The 22,329-nt window shown below is 51.1% G+C and overlaps 1 protein-coding gene across 10 annotated transcripts in view; it reads right to left on the reverse strand.

The window, feature by feature from the left end:
- baz (par-3 family cell polarity regulator) overlaps positions 1 to 22,329 on the reverse strand; it is a 233,780-nt gene that overhangs the window by 65,913 nt on the left and 145,538 nt on the right. Inside the window, exon 1 of one of the 10 annotated variants that reach the window (XM_084594715.1) lies at positions 18,229 to 18,408. The exons of the other annotated variants lie outside the window; for them this stretch is intronic. Within the exon in view, the coding sequence (XP_084450841.1) occupies positions 18,229 to 18,348 (120 nt within the window). The 5' untranslated portion in view covers positions 18,349 to 18,408. Of the gene's footprint in view, positions 1 to 18,228; positions 18,409 to 22,329 lie in introns of those variants that run through there. 10 annotated transcript variants of the gene reach the window in all.

Below are 22,329 nucleotides of genomic sequence, written 5' to 3' on the forward strand. Positions count from 1 at the left end.
AGCATTACACCGGGCTCAATGGGCTCTGAGAGAGCCGGAAAGAAGAGGGGGTAGGGCGCGGTGATCGCTGCCTCATTAGCTCAACAAACGCCGAGAAGAAAGTTCATAGCGGCTGGAAACAGAAGAAAATGGAAAGAACTACAACTGCTGTACGTAGTAAAACTCCACATGGCCCCACAAAGAATGCCTCTAGAAAACTTTAGAGGTCAGTGCAGATACTGCATTGGGAGAATACGAAAGCAATAGCGCTGCCGCGACGTTTTCACTAACTACATATCTACCTATCTAAATATCCTATCTCCATATCTAACTATATATTATACAAAATCTTAGGACTACTCACTCAGCAGAATGGATCTAATGACAGGTCAATCAAAAAGCTAGAGGGATTTGCCACGCAAGTCCTTGGAATACTTTGAAGGGTCGCGCTAAAAGGACGAGGCCTGAAGGAAAGAAGCTGCTTAAGCTCACCAAATCATACGTAATAAGCAGCGTGAGCTATGCCAAGCCTTTCTTGAACATCAGGTCGGAGAAGAAGAGGAAACTAGATTCGCTCATTCAATGTTGCATAAAGAGAGCCCTGGGCTTACCAATTACCACATCCACAGAGAAGCTCCATGCTGCGGGAGTGCACAATACCTGGGACGAAATAGCGAAGATTGTCAGAATTTCGCGGCTCGGAAGTTTAAGCGCGAACTACCACGGGCAGAGCAATCTCCTCGAAATGGTAGGCCTGCAGACAGGTAACTACGAGGCAAGTCAAGCATCCCGCGCAGGACAGCCGATTCAATTTAACCCCCCCCCCCCCCCCCCCCCCCTCCTCAAGATGCATTCCATATTCAACACGGAGAAGAGAGCAGAAACATTAATCGGACGCTTCGATTCGATGGACAGCAATTCACGTGGACGCGGCATGTGGCAAATCAGATGCGGCGGTTGCCTCGGTGCTCGACGGCCGAGGTGCCCCGCGGTATATCAGCCGCCACCATTAGAAACTGCAACACGGAAACAGCTGACGTTGCGATAGCGTTCGCTTGCGCTGTAACGGAAGCCAATTTCATAATTAGCGATAGCAAAAACGGCCATCTGGAATTTTGGAAAGGCTAGGATTTCGCCGGAAGCGGCAAGGATTCTGGCTAGTATACGGATAACAGAAAAATCAGCCTAATTTGGACCTCCGCGCACGCGTCCGTCCCAGCAACGAGGAGGCCCACGAGTTAGCCCGAGACTTCCGGGTAACTGAATAGCCGCCCGACTGCCGGAACATGGACGAGCGTCCGCAAAATTATCCGGAGATTGTCGAAAATTATAGGTTAACGCAGGAAACTGGTGCCAATACCAGATAAAAATTCCGAGAGCACTGCAGTACCTGCAGCGGAAAAATGCGAAATCCAAAGGGTTGCTGCTGCCCAGGGCATCGTTTATTGGTCCAGGATACATCGCGCGCCTCGTTGTTGTGACTGTATAGGAAGAAGGAAAAGAAAATGCACGGGCCTGCTACTGGCTCTGTTGCTGAGCCACCTCCGCTGCCTCGTGCAGACAGAAGAGAATATAGAGAAGAAAAGGAAGAGGGAAAGAAAGACGCGCACCGCAACAGCCGTCGTCCACCACCGAAGAGGTGGCGGGTGCAATGACGGCCTACAACAGGTAAAAATTCGAACAAGCTCGAACAACAAATTCGAACAATGGCCAGTAGCCGGCCACAACTGCAACCAGACGCCTGGCTGTACTAAAAAGATAGCTATTAGAAACAAGTTAGCCAGCACACTATAGCTAACATTAATCACCACGAGGAATGGCGTTATCCTCGTGGTGTATTGCTCGCGCGCTATACATATAGTATACATCCCCACCTTTGGCACTTTATTTTACCCTTTCACCTCCGACCGCAGCACGCAGAGAGCTACCGCGTCCCGACGAACAGGAATACACAACGGGTGACGCCGGCTGTGCACGGCGCGAACAAAGGCCACACAGGCACAAAAGGGTCACGCTTCTCACTACTGGCTCCCCGCGTCGTCGAAGACGGGTGAAAGAATTCGGTCGCTTCTCCACTGACTCGCGCGCACCTTGCGACTGAGGACACTCGGCAGGAATGCAACACGAACAGAGTTCGGCACGGAAGAGGTGCACGCATATCCCTGAGCGGCAAGTGTCAAATACAAAGAAAAAAAAAAAAAAACACGGTCGGCGCGGCGAAAGCAGCAGAGAAGCGGCGGCGTACAGGCGGGACATATATGCACGCGCTCTTGACCCCGTTGTGATCGGAACCTCGTCTCGTCCAAGAACCCGCGGAGTGCCAACTGCATAAAATTATAAAGAACGCCGCACAAGCGGGAGAGTATAATACAAAAAGAAAGACCGCCCCCAACTCACACATGACTGACTGCACGCTTGCGCAGTTCTTATTTTCGGCGGCCCTGTTGCTCGCTGCGAGCGGATGCCCTTGCCATTTTTTTGAGCGCCCGTGGGAATCCAGGTCGGCGGCCGCCTTCCATGCCTGCCTGCTTGGCTGGCTGTGTTTCGCTACAGAGCGCGCTCCGAAGGCTCGCAAACCGCACTGGCTTCGTGGCGGTCCGGCTGACAGCGGTACATATACGTGTGTACACGAGTCACGGGCCCGCTCGCGCTGTAACGCGTATACGTGAGTAACGCATGGAGGACGCACCTTGGGGCGGACAGAGCGCGAAGCAGTCCGGCGATAGCACACACTGCAAGCGCCTCTGGTGTGTTGCTCTCGGCTCCGATCAGATACGGAGGAAAATCGCACGGGGCGATCCTGTGGGAATCGCATACGCGAGTACGAGCGGACACTCGTGCACCAGCTGCGCAGTGCAATCAACCGAAGCAAGCTGTTCGCACACATACACGGAGCTTGGAAACGATGCCCGAGGCAGAAACGAAGCCGTAGAAGCAACGCAATTTGTCAAGCGTGCCGCGACGGCCGAAATTCGCGACGAAGAAAGCGGTCAGACCACGGTGGGTCAGACCGCGCCCGGGCGCTCTGCAGGTTTGTGCCGTGCAGGCAGAAATGGAAGAGCGAGAAGGCTTGCCGCCAGACAGGCTCTTCTAAAAGCTAAAACGGGAATCTATAGCTGCGTGGAAGGTATACAGGTGGGCGCGCGGAGAGGAAAAGGAACGGGTCCTCATGCAAATGATACATGCCCCAGCGAGCCTTCCTCATTCGATAAGAGGCGGGCAGATCGCGAAATGAGCGTCGGGAATTTTCCGCTGCTTTAGTTTGTTTTGCGGTCCGAAATTTTCTTTGCTTTCACCACGGGGAAAGACCTCGCTTAGCAGGCGAAAGGTTGGCCGAAAGAATCGAACGGGGTTCTTCTGTCTCGTTATTATAAGCATCGGACAGCCAGCTCACCAACAAGTACGGCTGGTGCACGCACTGTGCAGACGCGACCTGCGGTGTGCACATAGCATCAGGTAACGCGTACAAAATGAAAAACGATAACAAAACAAGGATATAATTAAAAACCTACTCGCGGCCATGACAGAACCACACCCCGCAGAGCGAATAGACAGGCAGTCTTTCGGACTTGCTCTCTCCGCACGGCTCGCTTTCGAGAAGTGTAACCGCGCCCTTACAACGCCTCCTAGCCCTTACAACATCTACAGCTGTCAAGGCCTCGAGCCTCGGGATCTGTAAGAGTTGTAGCTGCAGGCATTTTGAACTGCGGGTGAAATAAGGCTGTAGCTGCCTGAACCGTACTTGCTTTCGTTCACCGTGTAGCTCAATACATTGGAAACTGCAAACTTGTCGAAGTATAAAACCCGGAAGATATGTTAACTGTAAACAACAGTTCAAATGCGGGATAAGGAAGCGTGAAAGGAATGACACACTGAAGCCATTAATGACGTGGCCGCTGACAAGAAGTTATCGAAGGCCGGATGTATACGGCGCATACAGTTGCACCGGAGGGACAACAAAAAAAAGAGAGTGGAGATTACTAGGAAACGCTTTTGCCCTACATGCAGGAGACTTGCCTCGACTGACGATGACGGTAACTAAACATACAGGTTGTTCCAGGAAAGACTTAACATTTAAAAATGCAGTCTTGCGCTCGGTTTCGGTTTCGTATATACATAAACTGTCGGATTTCCTCGCATTCAATGACTAAGTTTTTTCTTCGTTTTAAAAACTAATGTTGGCACTGTCTTGCTCACGGCTTTGAGCTCCCCACTGGGGCTAACCGTCGAACTGCGATAATTAAAAAATTAATTAGTGTTTTAGTGAATTGGCTGGATAATTATAGGAGTTTGCAGCATTGGTGTCCTACGAGCAAATATATATATATATATATATATATATATATATATATATATATATATATATATATATATATACCGGGTGTCCCAGCTAACTTGAACCAAGGGGTACAAAATAATATATTTGAGGTAGGTCAGTGAAACCAATTGCATTCAACTGCCAGCCTCCTTGGGCACTACAGGCAATTTTTTGTTTTGCAATTACTTAATTAGCTAATTATGTTAATTTATCTAATTTATTAAATATCGACTTTAGACCAAAAATGTAAATTTGAAAGTTATAGAGCACCTTCAGAAACCCCCATTTCATTAATTGCGATAAAGAAAGTCTCACGTGTATCGTTTTTTCCGGGCTCAGAAAAAAGCCCGCGAAATACAAATAATACCACGTGGCTAGTGCATTTGTGCGCCGCGATTGTGGTGCTCTCAGTCGTGGTTTGAGCGAACGAAATCAGCTGCGGCCGTGTCTTCTTGGCCCCGTTAAAGCGGCAGGCCGATATGCCTGCGATGGCTTCTTCGCCCGCGTCAGACAGCCGGCCCACGAGACGGTGCAGTAGCAGCGAGAGCGGCGAGCCGATACCACCGACATTCTAACAAGGCATCCTTCTCTCCCATCAGCGAACGTCACGACAAACGAATGAGCTATAAGGTATCAGCCACTGAATCTGCGCATACAGGCTTGGGTAAAGGGGCGAGATGACATCATGTGACTCGACTAAAATTAGCGCTGCACCTTCATTTGCCGGTTATTTATCGCCATCCACCTGTCGTGATGTAGGCTGCTGCGGTGCGCAGGCCTGGCCAAAATCGCGGTGGCGACGGGCGAGCTCGAGCTCGCTCGAACCATCGCCAACATTTCTGCCTGCCGCTGCAACGGGACCATCGGGTCACAGCCGCAGCTTATGTCGTTCGCTCAAACCACGACTGAGAGCACCACAATCGCGGCGCACAAATGCGCTAGTCACGTGGTATTATTTGTATTTCGCGCGCTTTCTTCTGAGCCCGGAAAAAAAGATACACGTGAGACTTTCTTTATCGAAGTTAATGGAATGGGGGTTTCTGAAGGTGCTCTACAACTTTCCAATTCACATGTTTGGTCTAAAGTCGATATTTAAAAAATTAGAGAAATTAACATAATTAGCTAATTAAGTAAATGCAAAACAAAAAATTGCCTGTAGTGCGCAAACAGGCTGGCAGTTGTATGCATTTGGTTTCACTGACCTACCTCAAATACATTATTTTGTAACCCTTGGTTCAAGTTAGCTGGGACACCCGGTATATATATATATATATATATATATATATATATATATATATATATATATATATATATATATATATATATATATATATATATATATATATATATATATATATTGTATCTTGAATCCACTATTTGTTTTAAATTAGTCTTACTCTTCTCTGAAACATAGAGGCCCGCGGTTCCGTACATGAAGAGTTAGTTCCGATAGAAGGTGCTGCTGATTCCGCTCACATCGAGCACGCATGCCCAGACAGATGGGTGGTAACCTCCCGCAACAGTGTGCAGGCCGAATCGCACGCGTTTGGTCGCCACAGCCGCTGTGTCATGTAGCAGCTTCAGGACGCCAGCCCGTGGCTGTGGCAATTAACTTAGCGCCGGCACACACCGGTTCAGAGAGCTGCAGGTACGTCAGGAATTCCATGCCTCTGCACAGAGATACGCGATATTATTGACAGCGCTGCCGTCAGGAGGGCGGCCTCAAGCGCTGGTATCTTATCAGAGCCTCAGGTCAGTGCTGAATACGCCCGCTTCATAATGGCCGCTTACATCGTGCTTCGGCAGCTCAGTGAGAAGAGTGTAAATGTTGCACACAGTTCCACTGAGTTGCCATTTTACCCTTTAACACACACACATCCTGCTGACGTCACGTAAAACCTACGTTTATCTCTTAATGACATAGTAACACGACAACCTTTTGCAACACAAAAACGCTCGTGTCGACGCCCTGCTTTCTTTGCGTCTTTTTCTGCGGTGTTTCGTCCAAAAGCTTTTTTTCCTTGCACTCCGTACCAGCTTCCCAAATAGTCGTGATTTTGATCCCGCGAATTACAGTACTCAAAACATCCAACACAGCCGGAGGCCTTGACAACTGGCATGAGGCGAGAAAAAAAAAAAAGACAGTCTATCCTTGAGTCTTTTTCGAGACGATTTTACCGCTCGCCTATAAAAAAAAAAAAAAAAAAAGAAAAAAAAAGTACGACCGAGGTACCGATTTCCCTTCGAGTCCTGTGGCGTCGCATGGCGTGCCGGACGTATTCCACCGGTCTGGAGTACGGCGACGCGGCCTCCGGTGGTGGTTCGAACCCCCTTATTTTAGGCCTTCCCGAGAGAAACGATTAGAGGCGTTGCAATGAGTCACGCCAGATCGAAGGTCGCACGTATGACCACCGGGCAATTCTGAGAAGCCAAAAAACGCCGCTCTTACCGGAGGGCACGACCTAACCGCGAAGTCTCTCAGCGGTATACCTTTCCAGAGATGCAGCAAGGAAGCGCTTTTGGCTCGTCAAATTACCTCGTAATGTGACGTCAAGTGTTACAGCGTCAGCCGACAGCTCAGTCAGATATAAATGCATCAGTATATGGGAACAAAAGACATCGGCCACAACACCAGTGGCTCACCCAGATATGGCGGACGCGAAGAGGTCATTGCGAGCTGTCCACAGCTTCCGCTTGAGACGTCGTCCTTAACGTCGAGCAGTGCTTAGAAAAAAAAAAAATCGTCCTTCTAAAGTCAACATTGGATTCTTTCATATCACTGCATGCGGCGCCTAAAAACGCTTAAAACGCCCCCACTCGGCAGAGACCTGAGGAGAACCGCTTACCGGTCGCGGTCAACTCAAGCACGGGCTTTATTGTGTGCAAATGGCTGGCGCACGGTCGTGAGCGCGATGCCCGCCGCCGCAGCTCACGACGCCAGCTGTCTCGCGGCGGCGGGGCCTTCGAAATTAACCGCCGGCCCCGTTCGAGCGAACGCGCATTACCGGCCTCTCCTCCTCGCGCCCTGCTGCTGCCTGCTTATCCAGCGAGTGCGCACGGCCGCGTTCAGAGAGAGAGCACTTTTACACGGCCGCGACCGTGCAGTGTGCTGCACTGCTTCGCGAAGGTCGGCCAGGTGAGGCACGTCAGCCTCTCTCCCACACAGTTCCGCCTCGCGCTTGTCCCCTGCAATTGGAGAGCCAAAGACCAGCGGCGAAAGCGCCCATATGTGTGACAGTATGCGACTCCCGATTGGCGCAGGAATCGGAGGTTACAGCCGAGAGTCACGCCATCTCCTACGTTGAACTTCAGTTGTTTCAAGTTCACTGAACTTAGATGAACGAAGTGGCGAGCGCTGCCTGCCGGAAGCACGGTGATGAAGCGGAAAAAGAATTCGCAAGTGAACGCCAAAAACCTGACTACAGCCCTTGTAATATGCGAGCGAACGTGGAAAGAATGGCGTAACGGACGCTTCCAGAGAGAGAGCGCACACTCCAAAAAAGTACAGGAAGACATATGCGCACCGAAAAAGAGCAGCCATGCGAAGAAAAAAAGCAGCGGGTATCAGCCTCGTTGATACTATAACCCCTGCTAATATGGACGATTCGAATTATGGACAGTATTCCTTGGCATCGAAATTTTTCTATCTGTTTACGCCTCGCTAATATAGAAACTCGCCCTCCGGACAATAGACAAAGAAAAAATTCACATACTCTATAGGGTCCCACGTATTTCTGCCGCGTTGATATGAACAGAAATGGAAACAAAGTCTTTTCTGCCCAAACCAGATGCTTCATTTCCGACATTTCTAGTGCATGTCATCAGAGGAACACAATTAGGAAGTGCAAATAACTAATAATGCCCTTTCATTCCGTGCTTTTTTGTTTACATTGCGAAGTTTTCTAGCCAATGCACTTGCCATTTTCCCGTTAATGCATGAATGGCTGTGAGGGAAACACTCATTGCTCCTTGTGCAAAGTTTGGTGGATTGTGAGCAGTTGCAATAAAAGTTACGTGGTGCAAAGTTTGTGGATTGTGAGCAGTTGTAATAGAAGTTACGTGGTGCAAAGTTTGGTGGATTGTGAGCAGTTGTAATAGAAGTTACGTGGTGCAAAGTTTGGTGGATTGTGAGCAGTTGTAATAGAAGTTACGTGGTGCAAAGTTTGGTGGATTGTGAGCAGTTGTAATAGAAGTTACGTGGTGCAAAGTTTGTGGATTGTGAGCAGTTGTAATAGAAGTTACGTGGTGCAAAGTTTGTGGATTGTGAGCAGTTGTAATAGAAGTTACGTGGTGCAAAGTTTGTGGATTGTGAGCAGTTGTAATAGAAGTTACGTGGTGCAAAGTTTGTGGATTGTGAGCAATTGTAATAGAAGTTACGTGGTGCAAAGTTTGTGGATTGTGAGCAGTTGTAATAGAAGTTACGTGGTGCAAAGTTTGTGGATTGTGAGCAGTTGTAATAGAAGTTACGTGGTGCAAAGTTTGTGGATTGTGAGCAGTTGTAATAGAAGTTACGTGGTGCAAAGTTTGTGGATTGTGAGCAATTGTAATAGAAGTTACGTGGTGCAAAGTTTGTGGATTGTGAGCAGTTGCAATAAAAGCTAAGTGGTGCAAAGTTTGTGGATTGTGAGCACTTGTAATAGAAGTTATGTGGTGCAAAGTTTGTTGATTGTGAGCAGTTGTAATAGAAGTTACGTGGTGCAAAGTTAGTGGATTGTGAGCAGTTGTTGTTGTTGTTTTGAACTTTATTTTTCCACCGATGTAGAACCCGCCCCCGACACGCAGGCCTATGAGAAGGAGGCCGGGGCCTCCGCGACTAAAGACAGGCGAAGCGACAGTGTTGTAATAGAAGTTACGTCATTTTTAAATGAGACGTTATTATAAGCGTGTCTACACCGTAAGACGCATCGGGTGAACTGCATTAAGCATCATGGTGACCAGAATAATGGGCTTGTAGTTCCTCAAAATACGACTTATTTCAGCTCCACTGGACTCCGCTAAGCACAAAAGCGGACCATAATTATGTCCTGAATTTATTTATTTATTCGCGATCCGTTATTACGGATGACTCGCGTTATACACGGTTTTGGTCGGGAAGCAAGTGTACATTTTAACGAGATACGACTGTATTTGCGTTCAGTCCATTTTTCATGTTCGTCCTTTCGTGGGCATCTTCCACTGCCTTAAAATTTTGTGTCCTGAGATACTTGCCAGTGATTTTATAGGAATGAACTCTGCTGTTATATGTATTACTGCATATATTTCTTTTAGGCAATTAGCAGAGAGTGCGAACTGAACGCAACGTCACCAAGGCTGTTTAAATGGCCGCAGTTTGCGGCGGCCACAATTTTTGGATAGAACACCATCAGCTTTCAACGCCAGTTCTGAGTACAAGTTCCTGGGCTCCGCACCTCCAAAACTACTGACTGCATTAGGTTCGTGAAATGCATGTATCGTAACCGGGCCCTTAATTTGTGATAAAAATCCCACGTCATCGCCGCTACCTTCAGGCATCGCGGAAAGTATAGTTCCTCAATAGATTCGCCGTGGGGAATAAATTCTGGCTCAATAAAGTAACAGATACTCGATTGTTGTTATCGCCTAAAAAACCGATATCGTCTTCCTTTCATAAAGCCCATGCGCCGCATTTAGGGGAAATAAACAAAAAGCTAAATTAGCAGAAATAAATACTGCACCTTTTCATTCACTACAGTTATACCGCATATTCAGTCTATACACTGTGTAGCTAGGAGCGACGACGTCGAGTGTATAAGTTACGCACGCTGCAACAGCAGGGCCTGCACCGAAGAAACCATTCAAAGCACTCGAAAAAAAAAAAAAAAAAAAAGAAGAAGAAGCAATGAGGCGTGGCGCGACGGGTTACTCGAAGCGTGTGCCTTCTCCGCGTGCTGCCAGAAACAGGGACAGACAATGGCAGCGTACACACAGAGCAACGCGGAAGCGACCAACATACTGGTCACCGGCCGCACGCCTGTGTTCTCCACACTGTCCCCCGGGACGCCGGCGCAGGGAGACTATGCGCGAATTCAGGGCACGCGGCACGGTATGCACACAGCGCAGCGCCCGTGAGTACCAGACGCGCGCGCGGCGCTGGTATAGCGCTTAGTTACGTCGCCCATATAGCTAATACACAGACTCTAGAGGGAAAGCTGAGCAGGGAAACGCGCTGTTCGCCGCCATCATCAAACTCATCATTGTGGCCAGCACAGTTTCTGCTTACTGCCTCAACATTGAATAAAGGTTTGAACAAAAATTAAAAAAACCGCTGCAGATAACACAACTGTGGGAAATTTCTATACATTGTTTTCAAGTTTCAAGCATACTATATGATCTTTCAGGCACCTTCTTAGTCGTAAAGGAATGATGTAGAACGATTGGAAACCATGTTTGCGAGCAGACGTAGTAGATCAACAGTAAACACATATAAGCACCCTTTGACATTTACTGTATGCAGCACTAGCCATCCCGGATAGACCAAGAAGGGCCGGAATTCGTCACCGCTTATATATATATATATATATATATATATATACACACACACACACACACACCGTGGTTGTCGGTTGGTTGGTTGGTTGGTTGGTTGGTTGGTTGGTTGGTTGGTTGGTTGGTTGGTTGGTTGGTTCACAGGAAGGGAAAGGCGCAGTATCTGTCACACTTGCTCTGTGGACACCTGAACCGCGCCATAAGGGAAGGCAGGAAGGTGGGAGTGAAAGTGGAAAGAGAGAAAAGGGAGCCGTAGTGGAGGGCTACGGAGTAATTTCGACCACCTGGGGATCTTTAACGTGCGCTGACATCGCTGTGCGCTGACATCGCTGTGCGATGTCAGCGCACGTTAAAGATCCCCAGGTGGTCGAAATTACTTCATAGCCCTCCACTACGGCTCCCTTTTCTCTCTTTCCACTTTCACTCCCACCTTACTGCCTTCCCTTATGGCGCGGTTCAGGTGTCCACAGAGCAAGTGTGACAGACACTGCGCCTTTCCCTTCCTGTGAACCAACCAACCAACCAACCAACCAACCGACAACCACGGTGTGTATATATATATATATATATATATATATATATATATATATATATATGTAAACGGTGACGAATTCCGGCCCTTCTTGGTCTATCTGGGATGGCTAGTGCTGCATACAGTAAATGTCAAAGGGTGCCAAAGCAAATTTCTGACGTGTTTTCAGGTGATCAGGCACAGAGGAAGTGCCTGTGTGCTCAACAGACGAAATGCATGCGAAGCGCGTAACAATCGCAGGGATAGCCGGTCTTGCGATAACAACTCAGAAGAAGCAGGACACATATATGTTACAGTAGGTACGCGACGCAACATACCACCAGAGATGCTGCAGACGCGACGATTCTGCAGTTGTTTACGGCACCTACTCAGGCTACTCTACAGTAGCCGCCGGTTAACTGCACGCCGCCATCTTCCCACGATCTACGTTGCCAGCTTCAAACCATCTTCATGTGCCCGATTTAGCAAGTAAAAATGAATGCATTGGCTGAACGGGCAGCTTTCCCTCTAGAGTCTTTGTATTAGCTTTATGACGTCGACTGTGAGAATCTGAAGTGTGGCCTGGAATGGTAGATCAAATTGCGAGTTATCGATCCGGTCGCCGAGCACGGAGTGTGAGTGACAAGGTCTCAGGACTCATATACCATAAACATCATCAACATAAGTCGCGATTACATGAAAACGAGCGTGACGGATCGTTTACACGAGCCCGACAGCGGTGGCCAGGTCGAGATTAGCAAGATCACAACGACTCGGCGATTATGTGTGTCTACGAACCCGACACGAGCAAACCAACAGAACGCAGAGTGAAACAGGCTGAGAAACACTGGCTTTCCCGTCCCTTCGCTTCGCCTTCGGGCTCCTTTCGCGCTGTTTCACTCAAAACACAGCTGCTCTTTCCGACATCGCTACCACCGTGTCAGCATGCGTTTGATATGAGGAGAGGGACGTGCAGATGTGTCGCCTAAGTAAGAACGTAATTAGGAACCAGCAACGTATACATTCTCTCAAAAGCATAGACCCCTAGGGGTTTGCTTAATTATTGTAAGCTCTGCAGCGGGCTTCTGGAAACGCTGGTGGAACGCCAAAGCTCAAGACGCGCGAGGAAGAGGTTTTTCGTAACCTGCGAGGTTGTGAACGCCTAAGATGCGAAGCGAGCCTCGTTACAGAGCTGTATATCTTTGACAGAGACTGTACTATATTTAAGTGGGTTAGAAAGCACTTGGCAATGCCCCATGCATGGGCTCGGCACAAACGGCACAGCGTATAAGACGGTGGCGATAACGACCGACGCGGGTGACAGCTTTCCCGTTCGGTGCAGGTCTATGCATCGAACGAGTACTCTTGTCGGCGTGCAATGTTTGCGAGTGATAACGAGTCCGAGGCCATGTCAACCTTTCGGGCTGTCGCTTTCCTTCGATTTCTGTCGTGATGCGACCGAAGAAACCAGCAGTGAGGCCCTCGACAGGAGTACTCGCCGCTTATTTTAGAGCAGGATTTGTGCGTGCGTGCGTGCGTGCGCGCGCGCGCGCGCGTGTGTGTGTGTGTGAGAGAGAGAGAGAGAGAGAGAGAGAGAGCCATCTAGCGCTGCTATTAGGATTCAGCTATAGTGCTTGTGATGTAGCCATATATTGCCTGCACACACAGTCTCGACCCAAGGACACGCGCAGGTAGACGTAGAGGTGAGCCCGAAAACACCTAACCAAGTCTGAGCGCCCTTCACACGCGAATGCTCTGTCGCCGCTACAGCCAAGCGCGACGCTGGGCACGTGGCAATATGTCTATATTTCAGTACAAAAGAGCGTCTTCTAGCGAAATAAAATCAATTGCGGATACGCACTTCGTCTATCGCAGTCCGGTGCAGTCTCCTGCAAAATGAACCAATCTACTACTAGCTCCCTTTCTTGCCCCGTTAGCAGCTGCAACCTTGTTAAGTTCTCTGCGTCATCTGATTTTTTTTTTTTTCGTTTGACAAATCGTCATCGATAGCACATTCGTTTACACTGGATCAAAACCACTAATCAATCTCACGTTAATTTCGCACTGTGGGCCGAAAAGGTGTACAATTGAATTAATTGAACTGCACGGACGCCCCCTTTGCACCTGGTTTCTAAGGAAATAATAGCATAGTTCTTTGAACGATGAATGGTAGTGGCAACAGAGACGGTGCTGAAACGAGTAATCTTTGCAGAATTTCTAGTCCTTCCCCATTTATATATACTGAGTACATATACAGCAGAAATTACAGAAAGAAGCAGCCGCTACACCCGTTGATTATATATGTTTGCTATACCTGCATGCCTATGCAGGCTCGACTGACATAACGGGGTTTTCAGTAACCGCGTTCTCCAACCGAAGGCTGAGCATATTTCCTTCGGTGCGCTGCATTGCCTCGGACGTCTCGCCCTGCTCTCCAGTCCTGCGATCCTCACTTTATGGTATGGAACTGCGCCTAGATTTCTGCCGCAAGGGTGCTCGAGTGATGGCCGACCACCCCGACCGTGCTGTAACGAGTTCTAGCGTTAGTTTCGAGTTGCGAAAACGGCAGCTTCGCTTTGCAACGCCGGAATCCCTTTAGCTCCTTTACACTTCCATCACTTAGCTTCGCGTTAGACTCGCGTACTTTCACTAGTCGAGCCGTCACGACTGCAGCAGAATCGCACGAAGCCTTCACAGCCGCTAAATGTACTCTCGGTCACCGTTACTTCAACCCCCTAAATACCAACCTCCGGTTAACTCCAAATTACGTTCTGATCCTGCAAACATGACTTCTCCTGACCAAGACCCCGTCAATTCGAACTGCAACGTAATTCGAATAAAGTTGGACTTCCCTTCGACTTATCGATACTAAACTGCAGAAAGTTTACGTTAGCTCGTTAATACATGTAGGAATGCCCAGACGCGTATACCACGGACACGGAGCATCAACCGTCGCGATACAGCACATCGATAAAAAAAATTAGTTGTGGTTTAACTCTGGTTAACCCTAGTTGAATTGCGAAAGTAACGGCGGAAGCTTCTTCTGCTACTTTATTCCCCTATCACGCCCTATCTGTGTAAGGTGATACATTATTGGGGACACTTAAGCTCATCCTTTATGAGTATGACGCGAGAGTGTAAGTTACCAGCCTTCTTTTTCTTTTTCTTCTTCTTCTCCTCCTCCTCCTCCTTCTCCTCGACTATTCAAAGTCAAGCGTGGCGTCCGCCGGGGATACGCGACGGCTTGCAACTTGGCGCAGTATTGCTATCGCATTAAATTGGATGTGGCCGCGGCACCGTACGCGACGCGTCAGGTGCGGCATCGGTCCGACACGCTTCAGCCACCTCGGCACGCGCTTCCTCCCTCTCTCCGCGGGGCCTCAGTGAACTGCGAAGGGTGTGCGCAATGTCCTGGCAGCGCGGGTCGCACCAGTGAGGCACACTTACATACAGCCAGCACCGGAAGGAAAAAGAGCCGCTACGAATGCATCTTCATAATCGGGGAAGCGCGCATAACTGTATATGCGCATAGCGCAAGCGGAGTTCGGCGGAGCCGTTGCACCGGCACATGCATACGCACGTACGCCACCATGCACTCCATACACGCGCCGCTACGCAAGCGATTGCGTTCAGCGTCCTGTCAACCATGGCGCCGCGAACCTGTGGCTAGTGGGCACACGGGTTGTACCAAGTGCGTTGCGAAGACTTGTTTCGTCGCGTATTAGCGACTGAAATACTAAGCGCAGGACGGCATTCAGGGAGATGAGAGAGAGAGAGAGAGAGAGAGAGAGAGAGAGAGAGAGAGAGAGAGAGAGAGAGAGAGAGAGAGAGATAAAAATCTTGCAGGAAACGGTGAAAGAGAACTGGATGCAAAATATGTCGGCTTCATGAGTGAAAGAAGCAGCGAAGAAGGCACTTCTACAATGAAAAACTGCAAATAAAAAAAAAATATGACAGGGGACGGGCAGAACCTTGCAACAAACTTTCGTAAAAATAAGCCTCCACAAATCAGAAACCTGTACACGAAGCGCAGAAGTCATTGCCGCTTGCCTATCTCTTTTCATAACTCCTCCCCTCTTCTCTCACACACCTTTCCCGTCATGAATGCCATAACAACACCAAAAGCGAGGCGGCAGCGATCTTATCCACGCTATGCTATATATACGAGTCTATAGAACCGCCTGTGCGAAAGTGCTACCCAGCTGCTCGCGCCGATAAAGGCAGCTAAGCGGTGCGAGGAGCCACTTTCAAGGAACGCAAGAGGAGGAGGACGAAGAAAGAACGGAGAGAAGCAGCCTCCGAGTGTGACTCGGCGGCGTGTCTCGTACGTGACCAGCGTACGCCGGCACGCAATTACCGCAGCTCCATCCGCGCTGCTGGCGGTTGCCCGTGGCTGCAGCTTGCCAACCTGCGAGCTCGCAGCAGCAGCGGCAACGCGCACCGGAAAGCAGAACGAGCAGGAAGCAGCGTCGGCGGCCAGCCATCCAGCCCAGCCGCCTCACCCTTCCCCGCCTTTGCTTCCGCACCGGGTCGCGTCAGGGCTTCCCCATACAGCTGTTCGCGGGCCGACGACGCATATAAAAGCGCGATGCGATGCTGGGAACACGGGCGACACACGGAACCGCTGCATTACATAAACACACGGAGGAGAATAGCAAGCAGCCTGCTGCTCCTCTTTCCTTCCCTCCCTCCGCAATATGCCGGCAATATATGCATGTGTGCGCACGTTTTGTAATAAGCATGACTGCAGCCGCCAGTTGATTCCAAAGGGTGTCTGCGTTTTATGTACAGTCTTTGTCAAAAGTGTACAGCCCATAGGGTCTGCTTCTGAGCCTCCTAGTTCTGCTTATGATGCACTCCCAGTGTTCCGAGTTTCTTGATGGTAGGAAGACTTTTTGTGCTACCCTTTCCGATGGGAAGGACCTCCACTAATGTTAAATCAGTGCCACTACACTGCTCAGAAGCAGACCCCCCGGGCTGTACACTTTTGACAAAGGCTGTACATCTTTTTCATTCATTCCGCGACGAACTGCAATGGGGCTGGACCAAGACGAGAAGCTGAACAAAACATGAAGAATGTGGTTCGTGAGCGGCTGCCTCACAAACGAGAGACCCAGCGGCGGTCGTTAAAGCGATTTTCGCAGCCAAAACTACGCACAGTAGGCTGCTCCCTCCGGTTCGTTTATGGGCACTGCAGTCTCAATACACGGCTACTATTCTACGTCGAAGGCACGGTAGCTGCGGCCGGCTGGCCACGAAGAAACTCGACGGCTGTCCACACTTCTCCAAAACTGCGGCCATGCGGCGACTGCTGGTAACCACTGTAAAACTCCGCCAAGGACGATCTCAGCGCGGGGAAAAATTACAAAGGCATTTTATTAATATTACGCAATGACATTTGAGCCCCTCTTTGCTATATTTTAAACTTTTGAATAATTTCTATTTACAAATATTTTTCCGAGTCATTTGAGATCATTAGCAATATCAAAAGTGATATTTCTCTATTCACGACTTGATTTTTTTTTTCTTTCAGAGGAGGGAGGAGGTCTTGTCCTGGCAGCCATCTTTGGACCTCTCCTCCTCTGCCCTATAAGTTGAGATGGGATTTCATATCTGAACTTCGCCCTCTTCTAACCGTGGAAGGTTATTATTATTAATGTAATAATAATTTGTTCACAAGAAGAGAAAGGCACAGTATCTGTCACACTTGTTTCGGTGGACATCTGAACCGCTGCGTAAGGGAAGGAAGGAAGGTAGGAGTGAAAGTGGAAAGAGAGAAAGAGGAGCCGCGATGGGGCTTATAATGCATCAAAAATAAAAACAAATTTCCCAACATTATAATCAATGACGAGCTCTCTGGAAAGCGCTCACAAAATAAGCTATAATACATAATTAACAAAAGCGCGTGTGTATAGGGCTTCTCCCCCTATCAGTTCTGGCAAAATCGTATGGTTGCAATACAGGTTTGCACAAGAAAGGCCACAGAGACTTTGCATATATAGTATGTGCGCAGGCCATGGATACATCCGGGGACACGCCCTTTCCGAGAGTCGGCTCGCGAGTGGCACAACACCCTTGGAACGAGTTTTCTCGGTGTTTTCTTAGTTCTCTGAGAAGCAGGCGCAGCTATATTCTATACTGCCCATAAGAGCGGGAAACCGTAAGAAAACGTTTGCCCGACAGCAGACGCAACTTGTCTTTGAGCGTAAGCTTGCGCCAACGACCCCCTACCGAATTCCACAGTGAGCTTGTGCTCTGCAGACCTAATTTGTGACCTAAAATGTGAAATACTGTCTTCGTGATAAACTTACAAGTAGGCCGTTTCAAATGTAAGTGCATACACCGGAATTTTGTAAGGGAAAAAGGACGAAGGACGAAGTAACAAGAGCACACAGACGAGTGCTGTGTGCTCTTGCTACCTTGTCCTTCGTCCTTTTGCGCTTTTTCCCTTACAAAATGAACTTCGACCAACTCGCCCAACTCCGCATCCTACTGCAGTACACCGGAATCTGCCTTGCTTTAGCCCCCTTATGGCCTGTTTTAAAAGACGGGCCACCAACGAGGCTCCGTGTCGCCATCTGCGTAGCCGTGGCTTCTATATATATATATATATATATATATATATATATATATATATATATATATATCATATCTTTGAGCTGGAGTAAAAAAAAAACCTAGCAGTTCTCTTGAGGTAAGCTCATGCAGGTAAGCCGGCCGGTCTTTAATCGTTGCAATCACTGAAGCTTGCGCGGTATACAGCAGTCGCTCGCCGGCACCAGCCGGTTTTTCAAGCGCGACATTCAAAAGACGTGCTCTGCACAGTGCGACGTACCACACCGCGACGTCGCGTTTTCGGTCGCAACAGCAAAGCGGGAGCTGTCGCGTCAAGTGCTTCGTCCATTCCCCTGCGTACCTGAGTTGCGGCGGCGGCGATACATCCTCTGGCGTGCACCTTGGCCAGGTCGTAGCGCTTGGAGCGGCGAGTCAGGCACCCGGCCGCGATCTTCGCAGCTCTAGCCACCAGCTCCGACATGGCGGCGGCGGATCACAGCACCATCTCACCTCGACGCACACGACGGGCAAGTAGCGAATACAGGGCTGCAACCACACAGCGTGCAGCTACTCCAGTGAAGACGAGAGCCCGAGCAAAAAAAAAAAAAATACCGACACTTTGCACAGCTCTCGGTGACGGCGTGAGAGGAACGGGACTCGGGTCTCTCGGTTGTCGAGAGAACAAAACGGCGATGCTCGCCAAGGGTCGACACGTTTCACAGCGAAGAGTAGCGCCCCTTCGGACAATGAGCGATTTCGCTTGAGGCGGTCTCCACTCTAGGAGCGGCTTGAAGAGGGGTCTTTTCAGAAGGGGCACACCGGAGGTGGACGCACGGTCGCGAACAATGTAGATCCAGGTCAAGCCTTTAGACAAAGACCATCCACGTCTATCCAACTCATCCCCTGTCTCTCGGCTCAGCTTCGAGATTTTCACACGGAGCAACTATCCACCACAAGCTAAATAATGGCACCGAGCTCTTCTGAAGAGTCCCTTATTTCGCTTTCAGACTTGATCGCCACTGCCCACCGCCAGGGTTTGTGACAAAAGGGTCTTCTCATTTACAAATTAACGGCAAGCTCCGTTTTAGCTATCACTTTCTTCCAAAATACGCAGCGGCTCTAGGGGCGTGGTGTTGAACCGCACAGGAAAGCCTCTTCGACGCACGAGATCCGTGGCGCGACGCACCTGTCACCGCTGGCCTCGAGGATGCCTCCGCGAGCGTGGGAAGACAGACTGGCAGCTAGCCCGGAACTGTGTGCGGGCTGCTATCGGTCCACGGAAGAGAGATACCCTGACGAAACTATGCCACTCGGCAGCGACTGGCCAAGCGCGATGCCAATGTCGGGCACCGCTCCTCTTCGACGCGCGCCGCGGCGGCGACCGGCAAAGACGGAGGTATGCGGCCCGGCGGCGCGCGGTGATGCGTCGCCGCGCCAAATACGCGCCGGGGCGTCCACTGCAACGGCGACGCCTGTCGCCAAAACCCGCCCACTCTAGGCTACGGCGGCGGCGGTCGAGCACGCTTATCAATCACACGACGAGGCGAGGGCAGCAGACGGGTCCGCACCGCTGCCACAGGTCGTCGCCACACTCCTGAGCGCCTGCTGCCCCTCTGCTGTCCGGCGAAAACAGCACTCCGAAGTCGCGACGAGGAGGGTTCTGCTCCTGCGCACAAGAAAGGCTACACCGGCGCTTCTTCGTCGTCTTTCTTTTTTTCGCCCTTTTCTCACCAATCGAAGGCAGCGGGACGAGGTCCAGGGAACAAGAGCCAGTACGGCAGTCGGGGAAGGAAAGAGGGGATGGCGCGCCGCAACTACATCTTCTCGATGTCCATCCGTCCGTCGTCAGCCCATGCCGCTCGGCGGATGTGTTTCGGATCGCGTTTCTCGCGACCGTTGAGCTCGCTCGCGGGGAATTCTTTCGTGCCGATGGCGGATATCGCCGATGCACCAAGTACACGCCTCGCCGCCCGCTTCCGGCCGTCGGTGGTGCTGGCGGCGGACGACTCGAACCGATGTCGGAACGAAAGAACGTGAACACACGGAAGTGGCCAGGAGCGTCTAGGTTTCTTCTCGTGCGCGAAGAGACTGACACGCCTCCGCCGTCTGGCCGATGCTTCTCACTGCTCTCCTACGACCTCCTCCCAGACAGAGGGAGTGTAGAGAACACGAGGCACACCGTCGGAAGCGACGACGGCCCGCCCCCGATTCCGTGAAAGCGAAGAGACTGCGGCTCTGCTGAATGGGCCTCGGTCTCGGACCTTGGGCTTGCTTGGGTGATGGCCCACTTTGAACGATTCCAGTCAGGCAGGACTTTCCCGTCTTCGCAGCAGACTATGGACGGGCAACGGACGCCAAGATATCAGGACGTACGAGATGAGGACTGTCGACACATCCAGAAAGATGCGATAATTCCAGAGGTGCATAAAGTACGCGGTCTTTCTGTTCGTCCTACAGACGAATATTGTTGCCGCAGCCAAGCTGCTGCCTCCAGAAACGGCGCCCTAACTCCAGACAGCGGCAAGACGCGCCGACCAGCATGCTATAGCAGTGGCTCTGACGCGGTGGCACACACCGCGCATGTGGAAGAACACCAGCGGCTCAGCCTCGTTGACACATCCAGTTCAGCGCAGCGAACCGCGGCCACCGCCGCGACGCTACTGACACCACTCCCGGCAGCACGTCGGGAGACCCGTGTGCGCGCACACACAGAAACGGGACAGTCTGGCTACGTCACACATGCGCTCACAGACACACCGTCGGCTGTCAACTGCCTGGAGACCGAGAGAAAAAAAAAAGAGCACAGGGACGACTAGCGAAGCACCAAGAGCAAACAGGCGGACGGGCAGATGCTCGACGACGCGTCACGAGGCTGCGCTACCGAAACAGCCTGCACGGCCAACAACACAGCAGCGCTGCACGATGGCGCGCGGTTTGTCGCACACGGATGAACGGACGGGCGTCGGTCGCTGCGACAGCCAGCCGGCCCCCCATGCGCCACCACGCGTACACAGACACACAGGAGAGGGCGAGTGCTCGAGGGCGTTTGATATGCGACGGAAGTCGGCTGGTGGCCTCGGCACGGTGAACGAACAACGCGGCACGCGGCCTCTTGGATCCAAAACACGGACGACGCAGTCGACGCTGCTGCGCTGGAAGTTCCGCGCGACGATCGACACGGTGGTGAAGAGGTCCTTCTTCCGGCTTCGCAGTTGAGGCCCGGTGCAGTGAACTCGTCGTCTCGGTTAAGAGAAAGGAGGTCCGCGTTACTGGTTAATCTTCGCTGATTACAACCGAGTTAATGGCAGCTGGCTTACTTTCAGTGGACAGTACAAGAGGCTGCAACACAGTTCAGCGTTGATGTTCCGTTTGGAGACAGGAGAGGAGTACTACGTTTGGTTCGTTGGGCATCGACGCGCATGGTAACAAGCAGGCGCGCATCAGCAGTAGTACAGCTGGTTACGTACGGTTCCTCGCGTACAACGCCGGCGAAGGCGACCGAGGTGGACCACGACCAGGCGAACGCGCGCGCGCGGAGCCGAGAGAAGCCGTCGCAGGAGGAGAGGATGTGGGGCCAGGAACCAGGTTACTGGAACTAACGACTCGGGCCAGCAGGGACGGCAAACAGCAACGCCGCCGGCGTGCTCCACGGAGCGAGCCGCTCTTCTGACGGCGGCGGCGGCGGCGGCGCGAGTCCACCGACGCCGCTGACGGCGACGTCGACGAAGAGGAGGAAAAAAAAGGAAGGCGCCGCAGAAAAACCTGTTGCGCCGACGAGACACGCCAGGAATGCGCTGTGAAGGCACGCGCTCGCACGCACAACGGTTCATTCTCTCGCCTGTTTAATTATTTCCATTTTTTTTTTATTTTTCCCCGCGGACGGTCGGCACCGGACAGGCACAAAGCGTACACGGCGGCGGCGCCAAAACGGAACCCGGCCAACCGCGTCCTCGTCCCACGAAGAAGAGGCAACGGACCGCCGCAACGGCCGAGGACGAACTGGCTCTCACGACGAGAGAAGAGCCCTTCATTTCCCCTTCACCCGCGCAGGAGAGCGACAGTGGCACGTTTGGCCCCGGTCGTAGGAGTGATGAGTGAGGAATCCGCTGCCCCATCGTGCCTGCCCGTTGGTGGACGCACACGCAACGGCCGAAAGCGGAAACGGGAGAGCGAGCCGAGCCACGTCGTAAGGTTGAGAGCGCGCGGCTGAGGTGAGCAACGAGAGCGGCGCTGCATACGAAATGCACGCGTTCCACGACGGGAATGAATGGCAACGAAAGGAATATCAGGAAGCGCGCCCAAAGTCACAGCTGGTGCACATTCCTGGCAGCTGCGAGAATAACAATGCAGCACATTGCACTCTTTCGGGGAATGTTCAATCCGACCGTAGCTGGCAGCGACCTGCTCTATCATGCTCTTCGCCCCGCAACGGGTCAGGAGCCCAGCTCACTTGACCCAGGGC

The sequence above is a fragment of the Amblyomma maculatum genome, chromosome 2 (assembly GCF_055883805.1).
Source record: "Amblyomma maculatum isolate TAMU_Amacu chromosome 2, ASM5588380v1, whole genome shotgun sequence".
Lineage (NCBI taxonomy): Eukaryota > Metazoa > Arthropoda > Arachnida > Ixodida > Ixodidae > Amblyomma > Amblyomma maculatum.